The sequence below is a fragment of the Ictidomys tridecemlineatus genome, chromosome 3 (assembly GCF_052094955.1).
Source record: "Ictidomys tridecemlineatus isolate mIctTri1 chromosome 3, mIctTri1.hap1, whole genome shotgun sequence".
Classification (NCBI taxonomy): domain Eukaryota; kingdom Metazoa; phylum Chordata; class Mammalia; order Rodentia; family Sciuridae; genus Ictidomys; species Ictidomys tridecemlineatus.
The window spans coordinates 152,876,956-152,895,095 of NC_135479.1; the positions used below are offsets into that span (position 1 = coordinate 152,876,956).

Here is an 18,140-nt window from a genome sequence, read left to right on the forward strand (position 1 = left end):
ATTAAGTTCTACTTCTTATTAGCTGGCCAGCTTAAACTTCCCTCTCCTCCCCCTGACTGGCCCACATAGGCCCCAGGCTTCTCCTCTGTGTGATTCATGATGGGGAGAACATATTTTTAGAGAGGGTCCATGAAAATACCGCATAACTTTTCAAGTGTCTAAACCAATGCAAAGCATTGCCAGTACTATCTCCCTGTCCCTACAAGGGTGACATCCCAGAACAAGATGCAGAAATCTCAGACTTCACCCAGAACATAAAAGTAAAAGAAGAAACTCAGATATTTTATTGCAAAAACTGCCTATGACTCTCAGAAAACAGCAGCAGTGCCCCAGTAGCCTGTCACACATCCAGTAGGCAAACTATTCTTCATTTTCACTCTCAAATGTGTAAATTGTCCAGAAAGATAACTCTAAGTATAAATATGACAGAAAAATATCTAAGCCATTTAGCATTATGAAGCCAGTAATCTCCTGCAATAAAAGTTGCAGTTTTAAAAATACTCCCTATTGATCATGACTAATAATCAATATTCTGATATGTTGTTTTGAATTTTAACTAAGGACAGGCATATAATTTTTTCTTTATTTTATTTTTGAAATGATCCTACAGTTTCATATGTTACATAATACAATTCCTATCTATTTTAAGGTAAATATAAGCAAACATTCTCATTTACAAAATAGTTTTTAATTAACTCTTTTGTTTGTATACCTCTTTTTATCTCAGAGGATTGTAAATATCTCACAGACTATGTTTCAATGAAATGTATTTTCTCTTCTGCTAAAATATATAAAAGTCATTTGTTACTGTAGTTTTAAGAAGAAAGCTATACTCTTTTCTTGCATATAATAATACTCCCTTACGAGGTATCAAGAGTCTAAATTTCTAGTCCTAATATCACTACAAACTCACTATTAGAGAGCCTATGAAGTCCCAACTTCAGATAACATCTAATATGAAAAATTTAAAGCCCCTTAGCATCTAGTCGTTGCACACTAGCCTGAGAAAACCTGCTCTTGCTCTTCTGTGTTATGGCATAAAAGATTTTTATGGAAAAGATAGAATTTGCTGTTTGGGGATTTCATGTTGTGCAAGTGGCTAATGGAGAGCTATCTTGACTTATTAAATGTGATGTGTCTCCAGACTGATTCAAAGAGATAGAGGTTTGGAATACGGGTGGAAGGCAGCAGCACATTCTGCAGATGTTTGCTACATACCAGGCATGGTAGTAAGCAACAGATCCCACACAAAACTCTGCCTGATTCCCTTGCGTAGGAGAATGGCTTCTCCCCGACCCTATCCAGTTACCATCTATTTAATGATTGTGGATGGGAATTTCATCACTGGGGCAGAGACATTTATTCCAGTGGTTCCTATCATGGGTCCTTTGATGTTCCTAGATTATTCTGCCCTTTTGCCCATTTTTTGTCAAGTAATGAAGATTCTTAAGTTCACCCAAGGGCAGAACTGCCTTTGATCTTCCACGTCAAGCATTTTTCTGAAGACTTAGGCATACATGATAGCATTCATGGGGGTGGTAATAGTGATGGGTGTGTGGTGTTTTTTCCCCCCAAAAAACGGTGGACATTCCACCTGAGTTTTTGCAATTCTAAACACTCTTCCCAACCCTGAAATAAAATTTTCATTATGCTACAGTGTCATCCATTTCTGTCTATGGATGGTCCTAACAAAGGGCTACACTCACTAAGTACTGGCATTTCTGGGATGTATAAGACAAGGTCTGTGCCCTAACAGATTTACACTCTCACCAAAACAGGTATTAAATGATAACCATTTATCTAAGTGTTAAATGAGTGACAGAGGTCAATATAGGCCAAGACAGTATTCACAAGGAAAAGTTTTATAATAAATACATTATTACATATGGATCTTGAATGAGAAGAAAGCCCTAGGTAAGGGGCGGGGGGAAGGTGATAAAGGCCTAAAGTTTTAGTAGCTACCTAAATGGTATGACTAGGAATTCAGAGATATAAATGTTCTTAGTCTTTCTGATACCCTATAGGTTAACTGGCTTAGACCAAATGCAGTATTGATGGAAAGGAAATCTGAGAGGACTTACCTAAAATAAATTCAGTGAATTTGCATGCCCAGGCTAAAGAATTTGGAACCAGGGGAGAGCCATTAAAAACTATCTTTTCCCTAAGTGTGTTCTAAGATTAATAATCATTCATTAAAAGGGAGGTGGGAAAGAGTCTGTATTCCAATAAACTTGGACAGCAATGAGGTCTTCAGGACCTTTAATATCCTTATATGCATTTTAAGTTTGAGAGAGGAAGGTACAGTATGGAATATTTCTTAAGCTTACTTGACCAGAGAACTTTGAGATGCAGCTTAAAGTTCTAGTATCCTATAAAACTCAATTTGAGATACCATCTGAAAGAAATTTGAAGGTCAGGAGTTGAAAACAGGATACTAAACTAAGTTGTGATAATTAAGCTAGTACCATTAGGAATGGACATGCCATCAATTTCAGAGAAGGAGCCACTGATGGAAGCCACGGGAAAATAAAAGATCAGAAATAGGTAGCCTCTAGGAAAGAAAAGGGAGTGTAGGACAGGTACAGCTCTTGCTTGAGGAAACAGAACTATGAAAATTCAGAGCTATTAAAGAAGATGAGAACTAATAAGCTTACCACATAGCATAGCACAGGTTTCTCTTACTAAAGTGGGAGGCAAGCTCATCAACTAAAAAAGAAAATAGAAAATGGGACTTGATAAAAGTAGAACATACTAAGAAAAACTACCTCAGGCTTGCACTTGGAAACAACGGGCAAAAGTGAGGGTCAAGATAGCATGCATGTAGGGTTTTGTACTGAGCAGAGAAGTAAATGGAGAATGGTAGTATGGACTCACAGTTGAAGAAATTAAGAGAAAACCCTGCACATAGAAAGAGGAGAAATGAAATCTGAAGGGCTATTCAGGACAGACTGGACCAAGATATCTGGGAAAGCCAACCAGGGTAAAAAAAAAAAAAAAAAAAAGAGTAAAAATGAGTAGGCTTCTTAGGCATTGGGGAAGGTGAATTACAAACTGGGGATGAAACACTTGGGGTCAAATGTGAGGCCTGAGAAGAGTAATTTAGAATGAGGATGAGGACTTAGTGGAAGCTAAAGAAAAAGAGTGCTAAAGATCTGTTTGAAAGAACTAGTAATGAGGCTTTGGATTAAATTATTAATGTAAATAGGAAAACATAGGTCAAGTGTTGAAGGGTTTTTTGTCTTTGCTTTTTATTTTTTGTACTGAGGATTGAGCCCAGGGAGGCTTAACCACTGAGCCACATCTCCAATCCCATTTTTATTTTTTATTTTTGAGACAGGGTCTTACCAAGTTGCTGAGACTAGCTTAGAACTTTCGATCCTCCTGCCTCAGCCTCCCAAAACCACTGAGAATGCAGTTATGTGCCATGCACCCAACTTAAAGGTTTTGAGAAATTACAAAAAAGCTCAAGAAGGCATTAGATAGTCACGATGGAGAATTTGGTACAAGCCTATGGTGAGTAGCTCAATTGAAGAGGAACAGAATGAAGGCAGGTCAATGGCTTAGTGATTTCAGGATAGGTACATGTCAAGCGCTAGAGCATGGTGATTAAAACCTAGCCCTCATCCCTCCTTTGCTACCCTCTGGCTTCATGATCTATATCAGTTTCCTAAGCAGTTTCAGTTTTCTCATCTATAAAATGGCAGTGTAATTTCTACCTTCAAAGTGTAATTGTAAAAAATAAAGTTAAGCAATCGATGAAAAAGCACAATGTCTGTCACATAGCAAACATTCAGCTAATGGCAGCCCAAATGTCTGTGAGCCAATACAATCAGGAAAAGGGAAGTAAAGTTCACTTTGAGTTAGTTTTAGGGGCAACACCACTGCGATGTTTCTCAGCACCTGTTGTTCCATTTAGCCACAAACTGTAATGTTTAGTCCAGGACACATACCCAATGCAAAGAGCAAGGAACAGAAAATTTTGATAATACCAGAAAATATACTGGGCCATAAATCATACTCATGTTGGAATCCTTATTACAAAGTATAAAGTGACCTTATAATCAGGAACTTCGACAGACTTTCTGGAGGGGATGATTTCAGTGTAAAATGACTTGGACATGTCCCATCCCCAGGTGTTCATTAAAACCAAGAAATCATCATGGCATTGTTTATCACCTGGTCCCCAAGATCTTTTATTTTAAGCAAGAATCAACTGTACCTGAAACGCTAAGGCTCTTGGGATGTGCAACTCTTATTAACAGAGTTTGTGAATTGTCAAAAAGGAATCAAGAGGTCTCTATGGAGAAAATTAACATAGATTTATTGTGACAAACAGTAGGACGATGATTTCACTTTCTGTTGGCAGGGCCATCCCAGGGGTCTTCAAGCCAGCAGAGGTATTTCTTCTGGACACGGGTATTAACCAGTGGTTAATTAAGGAACTAAAATTTTTAAAGTGAAACAGTTCTTACAGCATCAGAGAGCTGAAGATCGGGTTCCTGATTAGTTTGTCTGGTCATGATGCATTTGCTGCCTTATTCATTAAATAGTTTTTCACCAGTTTCACCAGAGGTGGGATTAGTGATTGAGACTTGGGAATTCGCTTCAGGTAATTAGTTAAAAAGTGAAAAGTCAAATAGATTTCTTTAACAGGTTTAATGGTTTAACAGGTTGATGAGCTACTTAATGCCCACAATTTTCTTCTCTGGGGACTATTAGAATTTTAAGGACCTTAAAAATTATAAAAACTACCTCCTCTTTTTTACAGATGGAAAAGCTGAGCCAAACAGAGGTTAAATGACTTGTCTAAGGTCATCTAACTAGTTCTGTAATTTTCCCGTTTCTTAGTCTTACTCCCTTTAACTCTTCCTCCTCCCCCCTCAACATTGCATTCCCCACAACTACCTCTCTGCTAATGTTTCTTGCATTTACCCTTGTTTTATGAAATCTCCTGTGCCTCCAATTATGAGATGGAGGGTCTTTGCCAATTAGTAACCCCTCACCACTAATTCGCCACTACATTTGGGGCAAAGAAATGAGGGAAGTGGAACAATTTTAAATTTACTGTGATCTTTGAGACAGCTTTATCTACACCTGGGAATTGCTGTTAGACAATTAAGGTTAGTAAAGCTCATTGAATTTCTCAGAGGAAAGGTGTTATTTGAATTATTACCAGATAATTATTGTTAAAAATAACAATAATGTAAAAAATAGGTACTTTGCATGTTAGAGATATTTTCATTTTGAATTTCTAAAGATTGGTGGGAACCCAAGGGGACCTAGACACTTTTTCCCCCCATAATGTGCTCAAAACCAGAAACTCCTTGAATTCTGTTTAATGTTTCATGACCTGACAAACTGGCCCAGAATCAGAAGCCAGTCATGTCAGTCAGCTTTTATCCAAGTTATTTGGCTTCAACTCCTTCAAAAACAACCCCCAACAGGAAGGAGAGTGTCAGACCTAAGACCTGTGGTACCCAGACCAGTAGCATTAGCATTACCTGGGAGCCTGTTATAAATGCAGAATTGCAGACTCCACCCCAGACATGCTGAATCAGAAATCCTGAGTGATTCATTTGCTTATTAGAGTTTAAGATTGATAGAAGACATGCTTGTCTTCATTTAGAAAGGAAGTAGGAAGGAAATATACTTATTGATAGTTTCTGAAACTGTTCCTTCACCTGAATTGTATGCTTCCAAATCCTCCTGGTGGCTCTGAACTATCATGGAATTAACTAAGCATCTTCCTTTTGCTGAGATCACAGTGGGAACTAGCAATGTGCCCCCGCCATGTTGGAACTATTACTATATAGTAAAAAGAGCATAGGTTTAGAGTCAGAAAGATCTGGGTTTAGAATCTGGCCTCACCATCCTCTTGCTTACTAATCTTAAGGTATATGAGCTCAGAGTCTCTTCTTTATCTATACAACAGGTATAATATTAACACATATGCATGGCTATGAGGATTAAATTAGAATATATTTATATATAAAAATACCTAGTGCAGTCCCTGATAAAATTCAGGCAAAAATAAGTGTTAGCTATTATTGTCACTGTTATTTTATTTGTGTGTATGTGTGTGTGTGTGTGTGTGTGTGTGTGTGTGTGTGTGGCTTTAATCATGAAAGCAACCTCTAATTGTAGAATGATTTGGTGTAATTTCTAAGGAATGGGAAAGGCCATGCTGAAATAAGACCTCTGCAGAAAGTTCCTTACAGTGATATGTGGTGGTGTGTTACATAACAGCTCTGCTCTCTAAGGGCTTCCGGGACAGATCTACAGAGACATCAACAATGAAACAGGCTGAAGAGAAGTGACCCTCTGTCTGTTCTGTCTCTGACACCATCGAGCAACTTGCCAGCTGGGTTCCAAGAGCAGATTCTTTATTACAGTGATGATGTAAGAGGCAGAGAGGACAGCTGGATTTCCAGATTCCAGGGAGGATTTGTGGCACCAGCAGCCCCTCAAAATTATCTTTTGACTTAAAAACTGACTACATTGGATATGAAAGTCATTAAAAGGAAATAAATATGAAACCCCATGAAGTCATTTCCACTGGGTCTTTTGTAGAGTCTAACAACCCTTTAAGCAATAAAACATGCCACACCATGCAGTAATACAGTAGCGCTGATTAACAGACCCTCAGGTGGGTACTAAGGCAAGAGGAGAAATAAGAAGTGAGGATAGGTGACAATTAGCCAAAAATGGAAGTAAGATCATAGCAGCAGGTTGGGGGGCGAGAAAGAAGTGTTTGATTAAAAGGACAGAAAGAGTGTGGCTCTAATTATAAAATGCACAAGTTAAATAAAATGTTAGGTATATTTAAAATGTCCGCTTGCCTAATTACATACAGTATTAGTATGTTGCCAGAAAACATTTCATTATACTGTATTAGACATATTGATCAGTGATTCCCTTTATCATTTTAGTGGACTTATGGGGTGGGTGGGGGGAAGAGAAGGAAGTTCTGTCTGACGAAATGTTGATAATCTCCAGCTACATGATGGGTTAGAAAGAACAATGACGAGCTCTGAAGCCCAGTTTGCTGTTTATGTGGCTGCTGGGGTGCTGCTCTTTAATGGATGTCTCAATGCATAGCATGGCTCCACCACACCAGCCAAAAAGAGTTTGATTAATACCACCAGGGTTTTCCCCAGGAGCACAGCAAGTCAAGCGCTCACCTGGGAGAGGCAGATGAAGTCTGAACTGTAGGCTAGCATTTAAGGGGGAAGGGGAGCTTTTCTGGGAAGTAAAAATGACTGAGATCCCTGGAAGAGTCAGTTTTCCTCACTCAGGTGAACACTGTTATCCCAAGGCATGTTCTGTTGGGCTTTTCATCTTTAAGTAAGAGAAAATGATTCTGTTTGAAGATAAGGATAGAAAGGAGGTTAAACAATTAATGTTTCTTCCATCGCAAGAGGAGAATAAGACAAGAAAATAAGAATAGACTTGGGGCAGTCATCTGCATATTTCTACAGAAATTAGTATAATAAGGAAATAAAAAGCAAAAATCCAAATAAACCTAAAGCATGACTATTGAGCAGAATTAGGTGGGAAACGAAGTGTTAATTAATGTGACAAATAGCAAGATTGCCAGTCCTCTATGTTTTTAAGTAACTAACAACTTTATCCATAGAATTATTGCAGCCTGTTCTCTCTGAGAGCTGCAGTTGAATCCACAGCTTTCCCAAAGCATGAGAAATTTCATTCTGATGTTCAGCCTGAGTTTATCACTCCAGTGGTATTTACAATATTGTCATAATTATTTCTGCTGGTAATGTTAGAAAAATTTGCTTCCTTGTTTTTTTAAACCCACCCTCATTTTTAAGACATTATTTAACTATAAAAAGATGTCTATTGGGCTGCCTGGGGATGTGGCTCAAGCGGTAACGTGCTCGCCTGGCATGTGCGGGGCGCTGGGTTCGAGCCTCAGCACCACATAAAAATAAAATAAAGATGTTGTGTCCACCGAAAACTGAAAAATAAATATTAAAAAATTCTCTCTTCTCTCTCTCTTTAGAAAAAAAAGATGTCTATTCAGTTTATCAAAGCAAATAAATGAAAAATAATTATTTCTTGGTAGCTAATATATTGTTGCAGGTTACTTACCCAAGCCTCTCACTCTCTCTGGTCCCGTCATTATTGATGGTCTGCTCCACCTGTTGGTGCCAAGTAAACACTGATAGATAGTTAGGGCATGTTGTCTTTTCTTTTAGTTTTCCTTGCTCAGCCACTAGTAAGAATATGGCCTTAAGCAAGCCTGTTTCCTTAATCTCTTCATCTGCAAAATTAAGATGGTGTTCTAGGTGAGCTTTAAGGTGTCTCCATTTTATCCTTAGGTTCCATGACTCTAAGCAAGATTCTTTATTGCTTTCTAATGCAGTTCAGCAGACATCAGCTAGGCACAAACTCGTGCACACTACAGAGTACTATGATAGAAGCAGGGAAAAGTGATTCCTATCCCAACCATCATAAAGCAACATAGCCAACACCTCTATAGCAAAAGACAGGTTAAGAAGAAAAAAGCATAAGAAATTTATTTGATCGTAGTCTTAACATGACATGGAGCCTTCAGATTAAAGATGTGAAGACTCATGGTAAGGTGTCCATTTTCATGCTTAGGTTCAAGGAAGCACAGACAGCTGTGTAGGAATATGATTGGACAAAGGGGAATGACCTAATGGTAGTAGATTGAGAGCAGAAACCCCGCAAGGCCTGTCTGTTCAGATTCTTGTTGGCCTTTCTTTGCAGCAGTCCTTCCTCTGCATGGACAGGACCCCTCTTGAGTTCGGGGTTTATGATCTACTATCAGACAAGGTAGGTCAGAAAATTTCTCTATGGCCAGCTCCAAGACACAAAGGCAGGGGAGTTTAGAGTAATAATTTTAGGCTTTATAGCTTGCTTTTTGGAAAAGGGATTCTGGTTTCCATGATCTACCTCATAGAAGAGAAATTCTAGTTCTTGTGGCTTGCCTCAGGGGAGAAAGAGGAGCAGGAGACAGGTAGAAAGAAGGGGTTCAAAGGGAAACCGTGCTTCATCGGCTGCTTTGGAGGCCTTCACTTTGGGGTATAGTTTACTGAGCCCCAACAGAAAACAGTAAAAACTATCTCTGCTTTCAAAGGAACTCAAATTACACAAATAATTATTAGAGTTTATAGAATGTGCAAAGGGAGTGGTACACATAAGTGTTCAAAAGGGCACTTCCCTTTGAGAAGTGCTTCCTAAAGGCATTGGAATTTAAATGGCCCATAAAGAAGATGTTCATAGACATTGGAAAATGAAAGAAGTTGCCACAAACATGGTGGAAAAGAGTGGGCCATCACTGGACTGCAGAGATAAGAATGGAAAATTAGGTTGGGAACACAATACAGCAGCCTTGAATGCCAGGCAAAGAGGATTTTGAGCAAAGGAAGAATGTGTTTAGACTGGTACTTTAGAAAATTAATGTAATGCTGGTGTGAAGATGGGATAAAGGTAAAGAGAAATTGGAAAAATGAAGGCAGTTAAGAGCAATTCACTGAAGTCATGGTAGTGGGTGGCAAAGGGATACATATGTATTAGGTATAGAAAACAAGTATTGAAGAAATGACTAGAATAAAATGTCACAGGATTTGGCAACTGAGGTGTGTGTGTGTGTGTGTGTGTGTGTGTGTGTGTGTGTGTGTATTGAGAGAGAGAGAGAGAGAGAGAGAGAGAGAGAGAGAAGGAGGAGGAGGAATTAAAAATGATGCCTCCATTGTAGTCCCCCAAAAATGGATGAAATGGAACCAATGACACGACATGAGAAGACTAGCAAAAGAACAAATTTTGAGAGAAAGGCAATGAATTCTGTCTTAATCTTTTTTGACTTGTATTGGAAGAACCTATCTAATATTTGATGGTGATGTAAGCTTCTCAAAATTAGAGACTAGAAGTTATTCAGCTTTTGCAGGTGTCTAATATACGCTATATGAACACAGAATGAACAAAAAAATGAATGTACCAGTAACCAGCTCTTATGTAAAATGTGGGTCTGAAACTCTTCAGACAAGCAAGAACTAGAAATAGCAATGTGGACACTCTCTATGGAGAAGCACTTGTTGAGATCCTGGAGGACAGGACCAAACAAAGCCCGAGTGAAGAATCTTAAGGAATGTTGATATTAAGGGAATGGGAGAAGGAAAACAAATCAGTGTTGGAGGCAGAACAACCTGAATTGTAGGAGAAAAATCAAAATAATAAAGTGTCCCACCCATTGTATAAGGAAGAGAGTTTCAGGAACACAAAGGTCACTGAAGCCCAATGTGGCCAAAATGACAGGCCTACGAAAAGACCAGTGAAATCAGGGACCTGAGGCAGACAATAGTCACTTTGTAGCCTCTCAGGCTGAACTCCTTAGAACCAGAAGATAGGAAAGGAAATAAAAACTTTGCAAGGGAGAACAAAGGGAAGGCAAGAACTCAGAACATGACCAGGTCAGAGCGTAGAATAATAACTAAGCAATGGAGAGGGAGGGAGTAAAAAATACTAGGCATGTGATGTACATACACAGTGGAATACTATTTAGCTTAATTTTAAAAAGGAGGAAATGCTGTTTTTCACCACAGCTTGGATGAACCTAAGGAACATCATGTTAAGTGAAATAAACCAAGAAAAAAAAGGCAGATACCACATGATTCACTCCAAAACAATTGAACTCATTGAAGCAGAGAATAAAATGGTGGTTAACAGAGGCTGGGGAGATATTGGTAAAAGGCAACAAAATTTCTGGAGGAATAAGTTCAGAGATCTATTGTTTAGCATGTGGACTATAATTAATAATGAAATATGGTATACTTCAAAATTGCTGGAAGAGTAGATTTTAAGTAGTCTCATGATAAAAATGTTATATATGTGAGGTAATGTGTATGTTAACTGGCTTGATTTAGGCACTGTACAGTGTAGACATATATCAAAAAATCTATATGGCTATATGCCATAAATATGTATAATTTTTTTCAATTAAAAATGAACAAATAACCATTGTAAATCAGGGACAGCATCAGGAGAATAAACTGTGGCCAGGTTGCAGACTGTCCCCACTTCATCCACTCCAGGTCAGAGCCACAGATAGGTGCTGTGGTGTCTCAGAGTGCTTGGGCAGTCAGGAAAGAACACTGAATACGGAGTCCCATATGACATCATCTCTGTTCTCCATCCCCAGACCTGGCACTATCTGGTGCAGAGATGCAGAACTAGCCTCTCAGCCCTGTCCCACACTTCTGACTCCATCAAAGTAAATGACCACATCACCATCATGCTCATTTAACAAACTTGTTTGTTTGTTTGTTGTTTGTGCTAGATGCAGCCGCTCTCTGTTCCCTGCCCCAATGAACATCAGCACTAGGCCCAAGCCTTGGAGTGATTTACCTGAAGAGTGACACCATTGATTTGGAAACTACTGTGAGTATATTATGCCTCCAATAAAAGCCTCCTTAGTTTACTTTGCTTAATTTAAACACATGCTCACACACACATACACACACTCACACTTGTAAAAGCAGGTGGAATTATAGATGGCTTCATCTCTTGGATGTCACAAAGCAATCAGCCTTAGTCCTGAGGTGCCTGCAGTGGTTCTCGGCTTCCAGCCTGTAGTGCATGCTCTGGGCAGCGTCCTTCCCTCCTTGCCTGGTGGCTGTGTAGAGCCAGATGTAAGCACATCTTGCAAGGACTGATGCTGTTCTGCTTGGTCACCTTGGTCACTGTTTTCCAAAGTGGTGGAAGTTCCTCCCAAACTTTTGCTTCTCATCACCCTTCTGTGCCAATCTTGAATCTCATGGAAGCTTGTCATTTCATGTCACCCTGGCCAAATCTGTGAGCCAGCTTTGCTTGCCATGTCTACCTGTTGTCTGAGCTGCATCTCATGCTGTTGCCTCTCTGATAGTATAGGGAGCTAAGGCCCTCCCCTGGGGGCTCTGGGTTCCTTCTACTACATCTCCAAGCCTCTGGGTGCATGGCTCTGTGTAGTTGGTTTTGTTCCTTCCATATTTTGTATTTATGTAGGAGAAATATAGTCCTTGAAAGGAAAGGTGCAGACATAAGTTGAGGTAGGAGATATAATACTTATAGGAAAATAATGACAAAGATTGATAGACAATTAATCATTGCTAAAACTAACAGGTGAATATGTGTTTTTTTCCACTAAGAATTAAGCCAGAAATGTGAATTTAGTTATGCATGCAAAATACCTTAATTATACATTTAAAAATGAAAACTGTTCTAGTTGTTGTATTTACAAATTTTCCTATATGATGTGAGGCAGGTAATGGGATGGTGTTTTACAGACTTCTCTGTTACTGGAAAACGCTAAACCTGGGAGACTAACATCCCTCTTAGGCTTCAGGTAGGATTTTCACATTCATATCTTGTATGTTTTTAGCTATTCTGGCATAAATGGAACCCAAAGGGATGAAGCCAAAGTTGTTTGTTTGTTTGTTTGTTTGTTTTTGTTTTTTAATTTTGTGTTGCTTTGTATCCCTAATGCTTCCAGTCTCCTGGGGGTAATTGATGATAACTGATGTATAGGTGATAGACAGGCCTGCCAGGCCATGATGGGATGTAACTGTCAGGGTATTCTTCGATATAAACAGGATCCAAAGGACTGGGAACTAAAGACATGAGAGAAGATCAAAACTAGTTTCTCCACCTGGGCATGGTGGTGCATGCCTGTAATCCCAATGGCTCCGGAGGCTGATGCAGGAGGATCATGAGTTCAAAGCAGGCCTCAGCAATTTAGCAAGGCACTAAGCAATTCAGTGAGACCCTGTGTCTAAATAAAATACAAAATAGGGCTGGGGATGTGGCTCAGTGGTTGACTACCCCTGAGCTCAATCCCCAGTACAAAAAAAAACCTAGTTTCTTTAGTCCATACATCACAAGGAATTTACTTATATGGTACCATCATTCATCCTGAAGTTCAAGTGTGAGAAGTACCTTAGGAATTTTCACATCTGAATAGTTTCTTGTGCTTTTCTTTGTTCCACAGTAACAATACTGGTACATTACATTAGCACAGCCATACCAGGGAGCAAACTGGTTTCAGTCCTTTTGTGTCCTTTGGGAGGCAAGAGTCCTTAACACTCCTTCCTTCTGGTGCTGCAGAGCAACCAAGATCCTGACATAGGAATCAGGATCTTGAAATCTTCAGGGAAGCCCTCAAGTGAGCATCAGCTTCTGCCTAGGAAGCATTTCACCTGTGCAATTCCAGTGCCTTCCTTGGCTTCTCATGGGTATAGAAAATGGACAGATTGTCTCTGTTATTCATAAACCAAGCTTCCTTACACATAAGAGAGAAACCTTAATGAAATGTATAGGGACTTGCTATACAAGGCAAATCAATAAGGTGGGGAAAGTATAAAAAATGTGAACTGTTTGCAAGAGTGTGTCCCTTCCTGTGGGTTGACAATGTTCCAGGCCTGTTTCAAGGCCTGGGAGTAGGGGTAAGAGCAAGTGTTTGATTTTATCTCACTGCCTGCTCAGGGGTTCTACCTACTTACCCAGACTGATGTGATTATTAAATGAGATAATTATATAGTGTCAGGCACAGCAGAGGAGAGTATAGTCACTCAATGACTAAAACTTACTGAGCATTTACTATGTGCTAGGGACTGTTCTGGGATGAGGAATATGGTAGCAAGCAAAATAAAAATTCCCATTCTCATAAGCTTACATTCAATTTTCTTGATTTATAAATGGCAAATAGACAATATTACTCATGGAAGCTAAGAGATAACTAATTTTATTTTTATTTTGCTCTTTCCTTCCAGAAAGTTGAGAGTAAAGAGTGAAAGAAATGGAAAAGAGAAAGAATAAGTACGTTAATGAGTTTTGCCCACTCCCCCACCCCACCCCACCCCACCCCACCCCATCCCCAGAATGATTCTCTCCCTGACACATGGCCCAGGAAACCTCTCTGGACCAACTCAGCCAGCCTCTCTGGTCTTTTGACTTCACTTTGAATTTGGCACAAAAAGAGACAGCAGCAAAAGATGTGAGCATGGAAGGAGAAAGGTCAAGTGTTTATTGATTCCACCCTCCTTCCCAACTTCAATTCTGAGTAGTCGTAGAAAACCCCATCTTTTCCCTCGCTCCTAGAATTGAAATTATTTAAATTCACAACTCTTCATGGTTGCCAGTCCGTGGTACTTGAAGGTCCCTTGACCTCATCTCCACCACTGTATAAGTCCTTTTGTTAAACTCTCTTTGATTAAAATTTTTGCATGTGCCATCTAATTCTAACTGATACCGTGAGGGAGAATACACTGGAAAACACTATAAACCAGCCTTGCCAAGACTAAAAGAAAAAAAAATGCTTTGATCATGAAAACATTTTAAACTGATATGAGAACACTGGGCCAAGGAGTGAAAGGATAAATTGTAAGAAAACACGAGAGACAAGAGGCCGAAGGTTGGTTTCGATGAATGGATTGCAGTGTTCAGGCTTGATGAGCTTCTGTAGGCCAAGTATAGCTTGCTTGACCCTCAACTTCAAGGAGCTCTTGGGACAGCCACAGCAATGACAAACATGTGAACAGCAGGGCATCGGGAGGGAGCTGCAGAGAGATCAAAGTGTGGAAGATGAGATCACTTATCCTCACATTCTTCCTGCCTTTGCTACAATAACAACCCACTCGTCTCCACCCCAATTCTAAATATTAAAAAGATTACTAAGATAAAGAAAATGTCCTATTATATAGCTAATATGCTGAAAACAGAAAAGTAGTACTCTGAAAGAAGCTACCATTATTGAGTACTTCCTCAGTGTCTACACTATGCTGATCACTTTACAGAGCTGATCTCATTTATTCCTCATGACAGAAGGAAGTAAATATTATTGTTCCCATTTCACAGATGAGGAAAATGGGGCTCAGAGATACAGAGCAAACTGCCTAAGACACACAGCCATTAGGTAGTAGAGCTCAGTTCTGTAATGCCCCCCACCCTTCTCTGGCTGGGATGCTTTGTCACCACCTCCCCTTTCTCCATGTCCAGATGCTCAACTAAGCCTTTTCTCATACTACCACAGAGTAGTGTAGGAAAATGGTTCCCACTCCAAAAGGGTGGGGGAGGCGTCACTGTTCAAAATTATCCTGATCCAATGACTGAGTAATTATTTATCAAAAGGAGGTTCTGACTAATTCTTTCCTATCCAACCAGGCTGATAAGTGGAAAGCATGTTAATGTGCAGGAGAGGGTGGGAGCCCAGTCAGTGAAGGGAGAAAATTGGGAGAGGGAGATAGAAGAGAGCACTCTCCTTTCAACAGACCCTGGAGACTGATAAGAGCTCACACAGATAAAATATTTATTTTTCCATATGTTGCAGAAAGCATTGCCATCACTGTATGTGTGCAATATGTGCAAAGGAGTGTGAAATATATACATCAAATGCCACCGATCTGGTTAATTTCCATGCATATAACATGCTTAATACCTACCATCTCATCCATATGTTTTAATGCATATTTCTTTCCACATACAATATGTCTCGTTAGGAAAGAGCCAACATCCTCCTCAGCCTTACTCACTGCTATGTTTCAGCCCAAAACTTGTTGCTGGGGCCAGCACAAGGAGAGTTAAAAACCAGAAGGTTCTTCTGGCTAACTCAGCCTCCAGTCACCTTAAAGTGCCTTCCCAGTTCTTGAAGCAAGCCCCCCCCCCTTTTTTTTTAATAACAGAAATGTTCGCAGTGGGGAGATGAAAATGTTTTTGTTCTCTGTGGACAATTGGGAGATGTTCAGTCAGAATGTCAAAACTGACCGTTGAAAGGCGGTGCCTGTGGCCACACTTTTTTTTTTTTTTTTTCTTTTTTGAATGCAGAGCTCCATCAGTGTGGCGGGAGGAAGTGCACAATGATTGGTCTGTTCCTCTGTAGAAGTGTTCAGGGTACACCCAGTTTTGCTTTGCATATATTTACGAAACATCTGCCCTTTTCTTCTCCTTAAGTCCTTCCCCCTCGCCAGTCCCCTTTCCCCTTTTCCCTGGTTTCTTTCTTTGTTGTTGTTGGCTTCTCTAACTTTTTCATTGGAGCTTTCATTTTCCGGTTGAAGGGCGACTTCATCAGAGTGTATAATTTTAAAAGAGAAAGGGAGAGAGAGAAAGAAAGAGAGAGAGAAATAGAGAATGAAAACTGAAAAGAAAGAAAGAGCCTGAGAGGCCAGAGCTTGGCAAACCAACCTTTGGCATGGTGACCAGGAGGAAGGTTCTGGTAGGGAGTTCGCCCCTCTCAAGTGCTGCCTGGAGTGGGCCAGTGCGCTGCTGCCCTCTGCAGGCTCCAGGGAATAGTGCACAGCAGCAGAGGCTTGTGGAGTCTGGCCTCAGATGGGCCATGTTTATAGAATTCTTTTACCAAAACCAAACAAGGTATTTTCAATTAATTACAACAAAACTTGCTCTTTCCTACTTAAAAAAAAAAACTATGAACTGCAAAAAAATGGGCCAAATAACATCATCTGTGTGTCAGACATAAACTGGTGCTGCATTTTACTGTTTCTCAACTCCAAAAAAAGGAATCCAAATGAACTCTTGAGAGAGAATGAGATGGGAAGTTAAGGACTGTTATTTGTGCAGTTGGAAAGCAGGCTGGTGTAAAAGGATAAGACATGTGACATTAGGCAAATGAGAGAGTGAGCCAAAAAGGGGTTTTTTTTCAGCAATTACTGTTTCTAGAGGTGGCTCCAATGTCTTTATGCCAAGAATGGTCTCCAGAGGTGACCCCTGAGATGACAAACAGGGTGTGGTGCAGGATGTCAGGTAGGAAGCAGAATCAAATCTAGGACAGGATGCAAAGGATTTTGACATGAAGAACAATACAGTTTCTACAATGCAAAAAATAAAGGATAATGTTGGTGGTTTGGGCATGTACTCATGTTTGAAAGAGGGTGTCCTTAATTTTCTGAACCACTCATATTAAACTAGTGAATGCCTTGTCAGTAAGCATCAGAGATAAACTTTTTCTGCTAGGTGCTATTTGTCATTGGTGTTTCTTCGCTATATTTAAAAGAAACATGAAGACCAGCCTTGTTCTACTAAGCAAAATGGTCCCCTTCTTTTTAAATGCCCTTCATGGATTCAAAGGAAAAGCAGCCCATCAAGGTAGATTTCACTGCTGCATAAAGAGGTAGAAACTTAATTGTGATTCAGACTGTGACTGTTCTCAAATACACTTTGATTTCAGCTCCATTTCTTTCCATCAACAAATAATTCTTGAGTGACAGCTTTATATAAGCTACTCTGCTTAACAGAATAGACTAGACAGTAAACTCTGGGAGGACAGGAGCCAGGCTCACTTCCCTAACCCGTGCTGGCACATCATAGGCACATAGTAAATATTTGTAAAATGAATATGTGAGGGAAAGAAGAAGCGAAAAGTAGATGAACACAGGGAATATAAAAATAACAAATATTTCCTTACCCTCAGAGAAGTTACTGTCTCATAGAAGGAATAAGCACATAAATAGCCATTCTTGAAATAAAATTGGGTGAGTAAAATAAGATTAGTAAAAACTGAAGATTTTAGAGAAAGAAATGGAGAGAAGTTCCTGTCTCGTGAAGAGGAATCAAGACAATATCAAGATGGAAAGCATAAGTGCAAAGAATAAGTTTGATTTCAATAGGCAGAGATGAAGAAGGGGTAATCAGAGCAATAAAAATTACTTGAGTAAGGATGTAAAGCCATGACTTTCTGGGAATGGTTAGGACTTTGGAAAGTCCAATGTGGCCAACATATAGGATGTGTGAGATAAGCAGGAGCAGCTAAGGAACTGACCTCAAGTGTCCAGCTAACACACTCATCTCAGCTTTAGTGAATGCAAAGAACAGGACCAGAGGAATCAGAGGATAGGAAGCCAGCTGATAAACAATCACACAGATTTTAAAAAGTGGTAAGAAGCTGGGCATGGGGGTGCACAACTGTAGTCACAGTAATTCTGGAGGCTGAGACAGGAGGATTGCAAGTTCAAGGCTAGTCTCAGCAATATTATTGAGGCTCTAAGCAACTTACTAAGATTCCATCTCAAAATAAAAAATAAAAACAAGGCCGAGAATGTGGCTCAGTGGTAAGGCGCCCTTGGGTTCTATCCCTGATACCAAAACACAAAAACAACAAAAAAGTGATAAGGCAG

The 18,140-nt window shown here is 39.7% G+C and overlaps 1 protein-coding gene across 32 annotated transcripts in view; it reads left to right on the plus strand.

Moving 5' to 3' along the window:
* Positions 1 to 18,140, plus strand: part of Zbtb20 (zinc finger and BTB domain containing 20) — a 793,227-nt gene that overhangs the window by 704,850 nt on the left and 70,237 nt on the right. For 20 of the 32 annotated variants that reach the window (XM_078044200.1, XM_078044182.1, XM_078044180.1 and 17 more), the window contains 3 exons: positions 11,321 to 11,421; positions 12,306 to 12,364; positions 13,788 to 13,833. In XM_078044200.1, coding sequence (XP_077900326.1) covers positions 13,814 to 13,833 — 20 coding nt within the window. In that variant the 5' untranslated portion in view covers positions 11,321 to 11,421; positions 12,306 to 12,364; positions 13,788 to 13,813. Of the gene's footprint in view, positions 1 to 8,751; positions 8,818 to 11,320; positions 11,422 to 12,305; positions 12,365 to 13,787; positions 13,834 to 18,140 lie in introns of those variants that run through there. The other 12 variants (XM_013359702.4, XM_013359705.4, XM_040270334.2 and 9 more) reach the window with 6 other exon arrangements.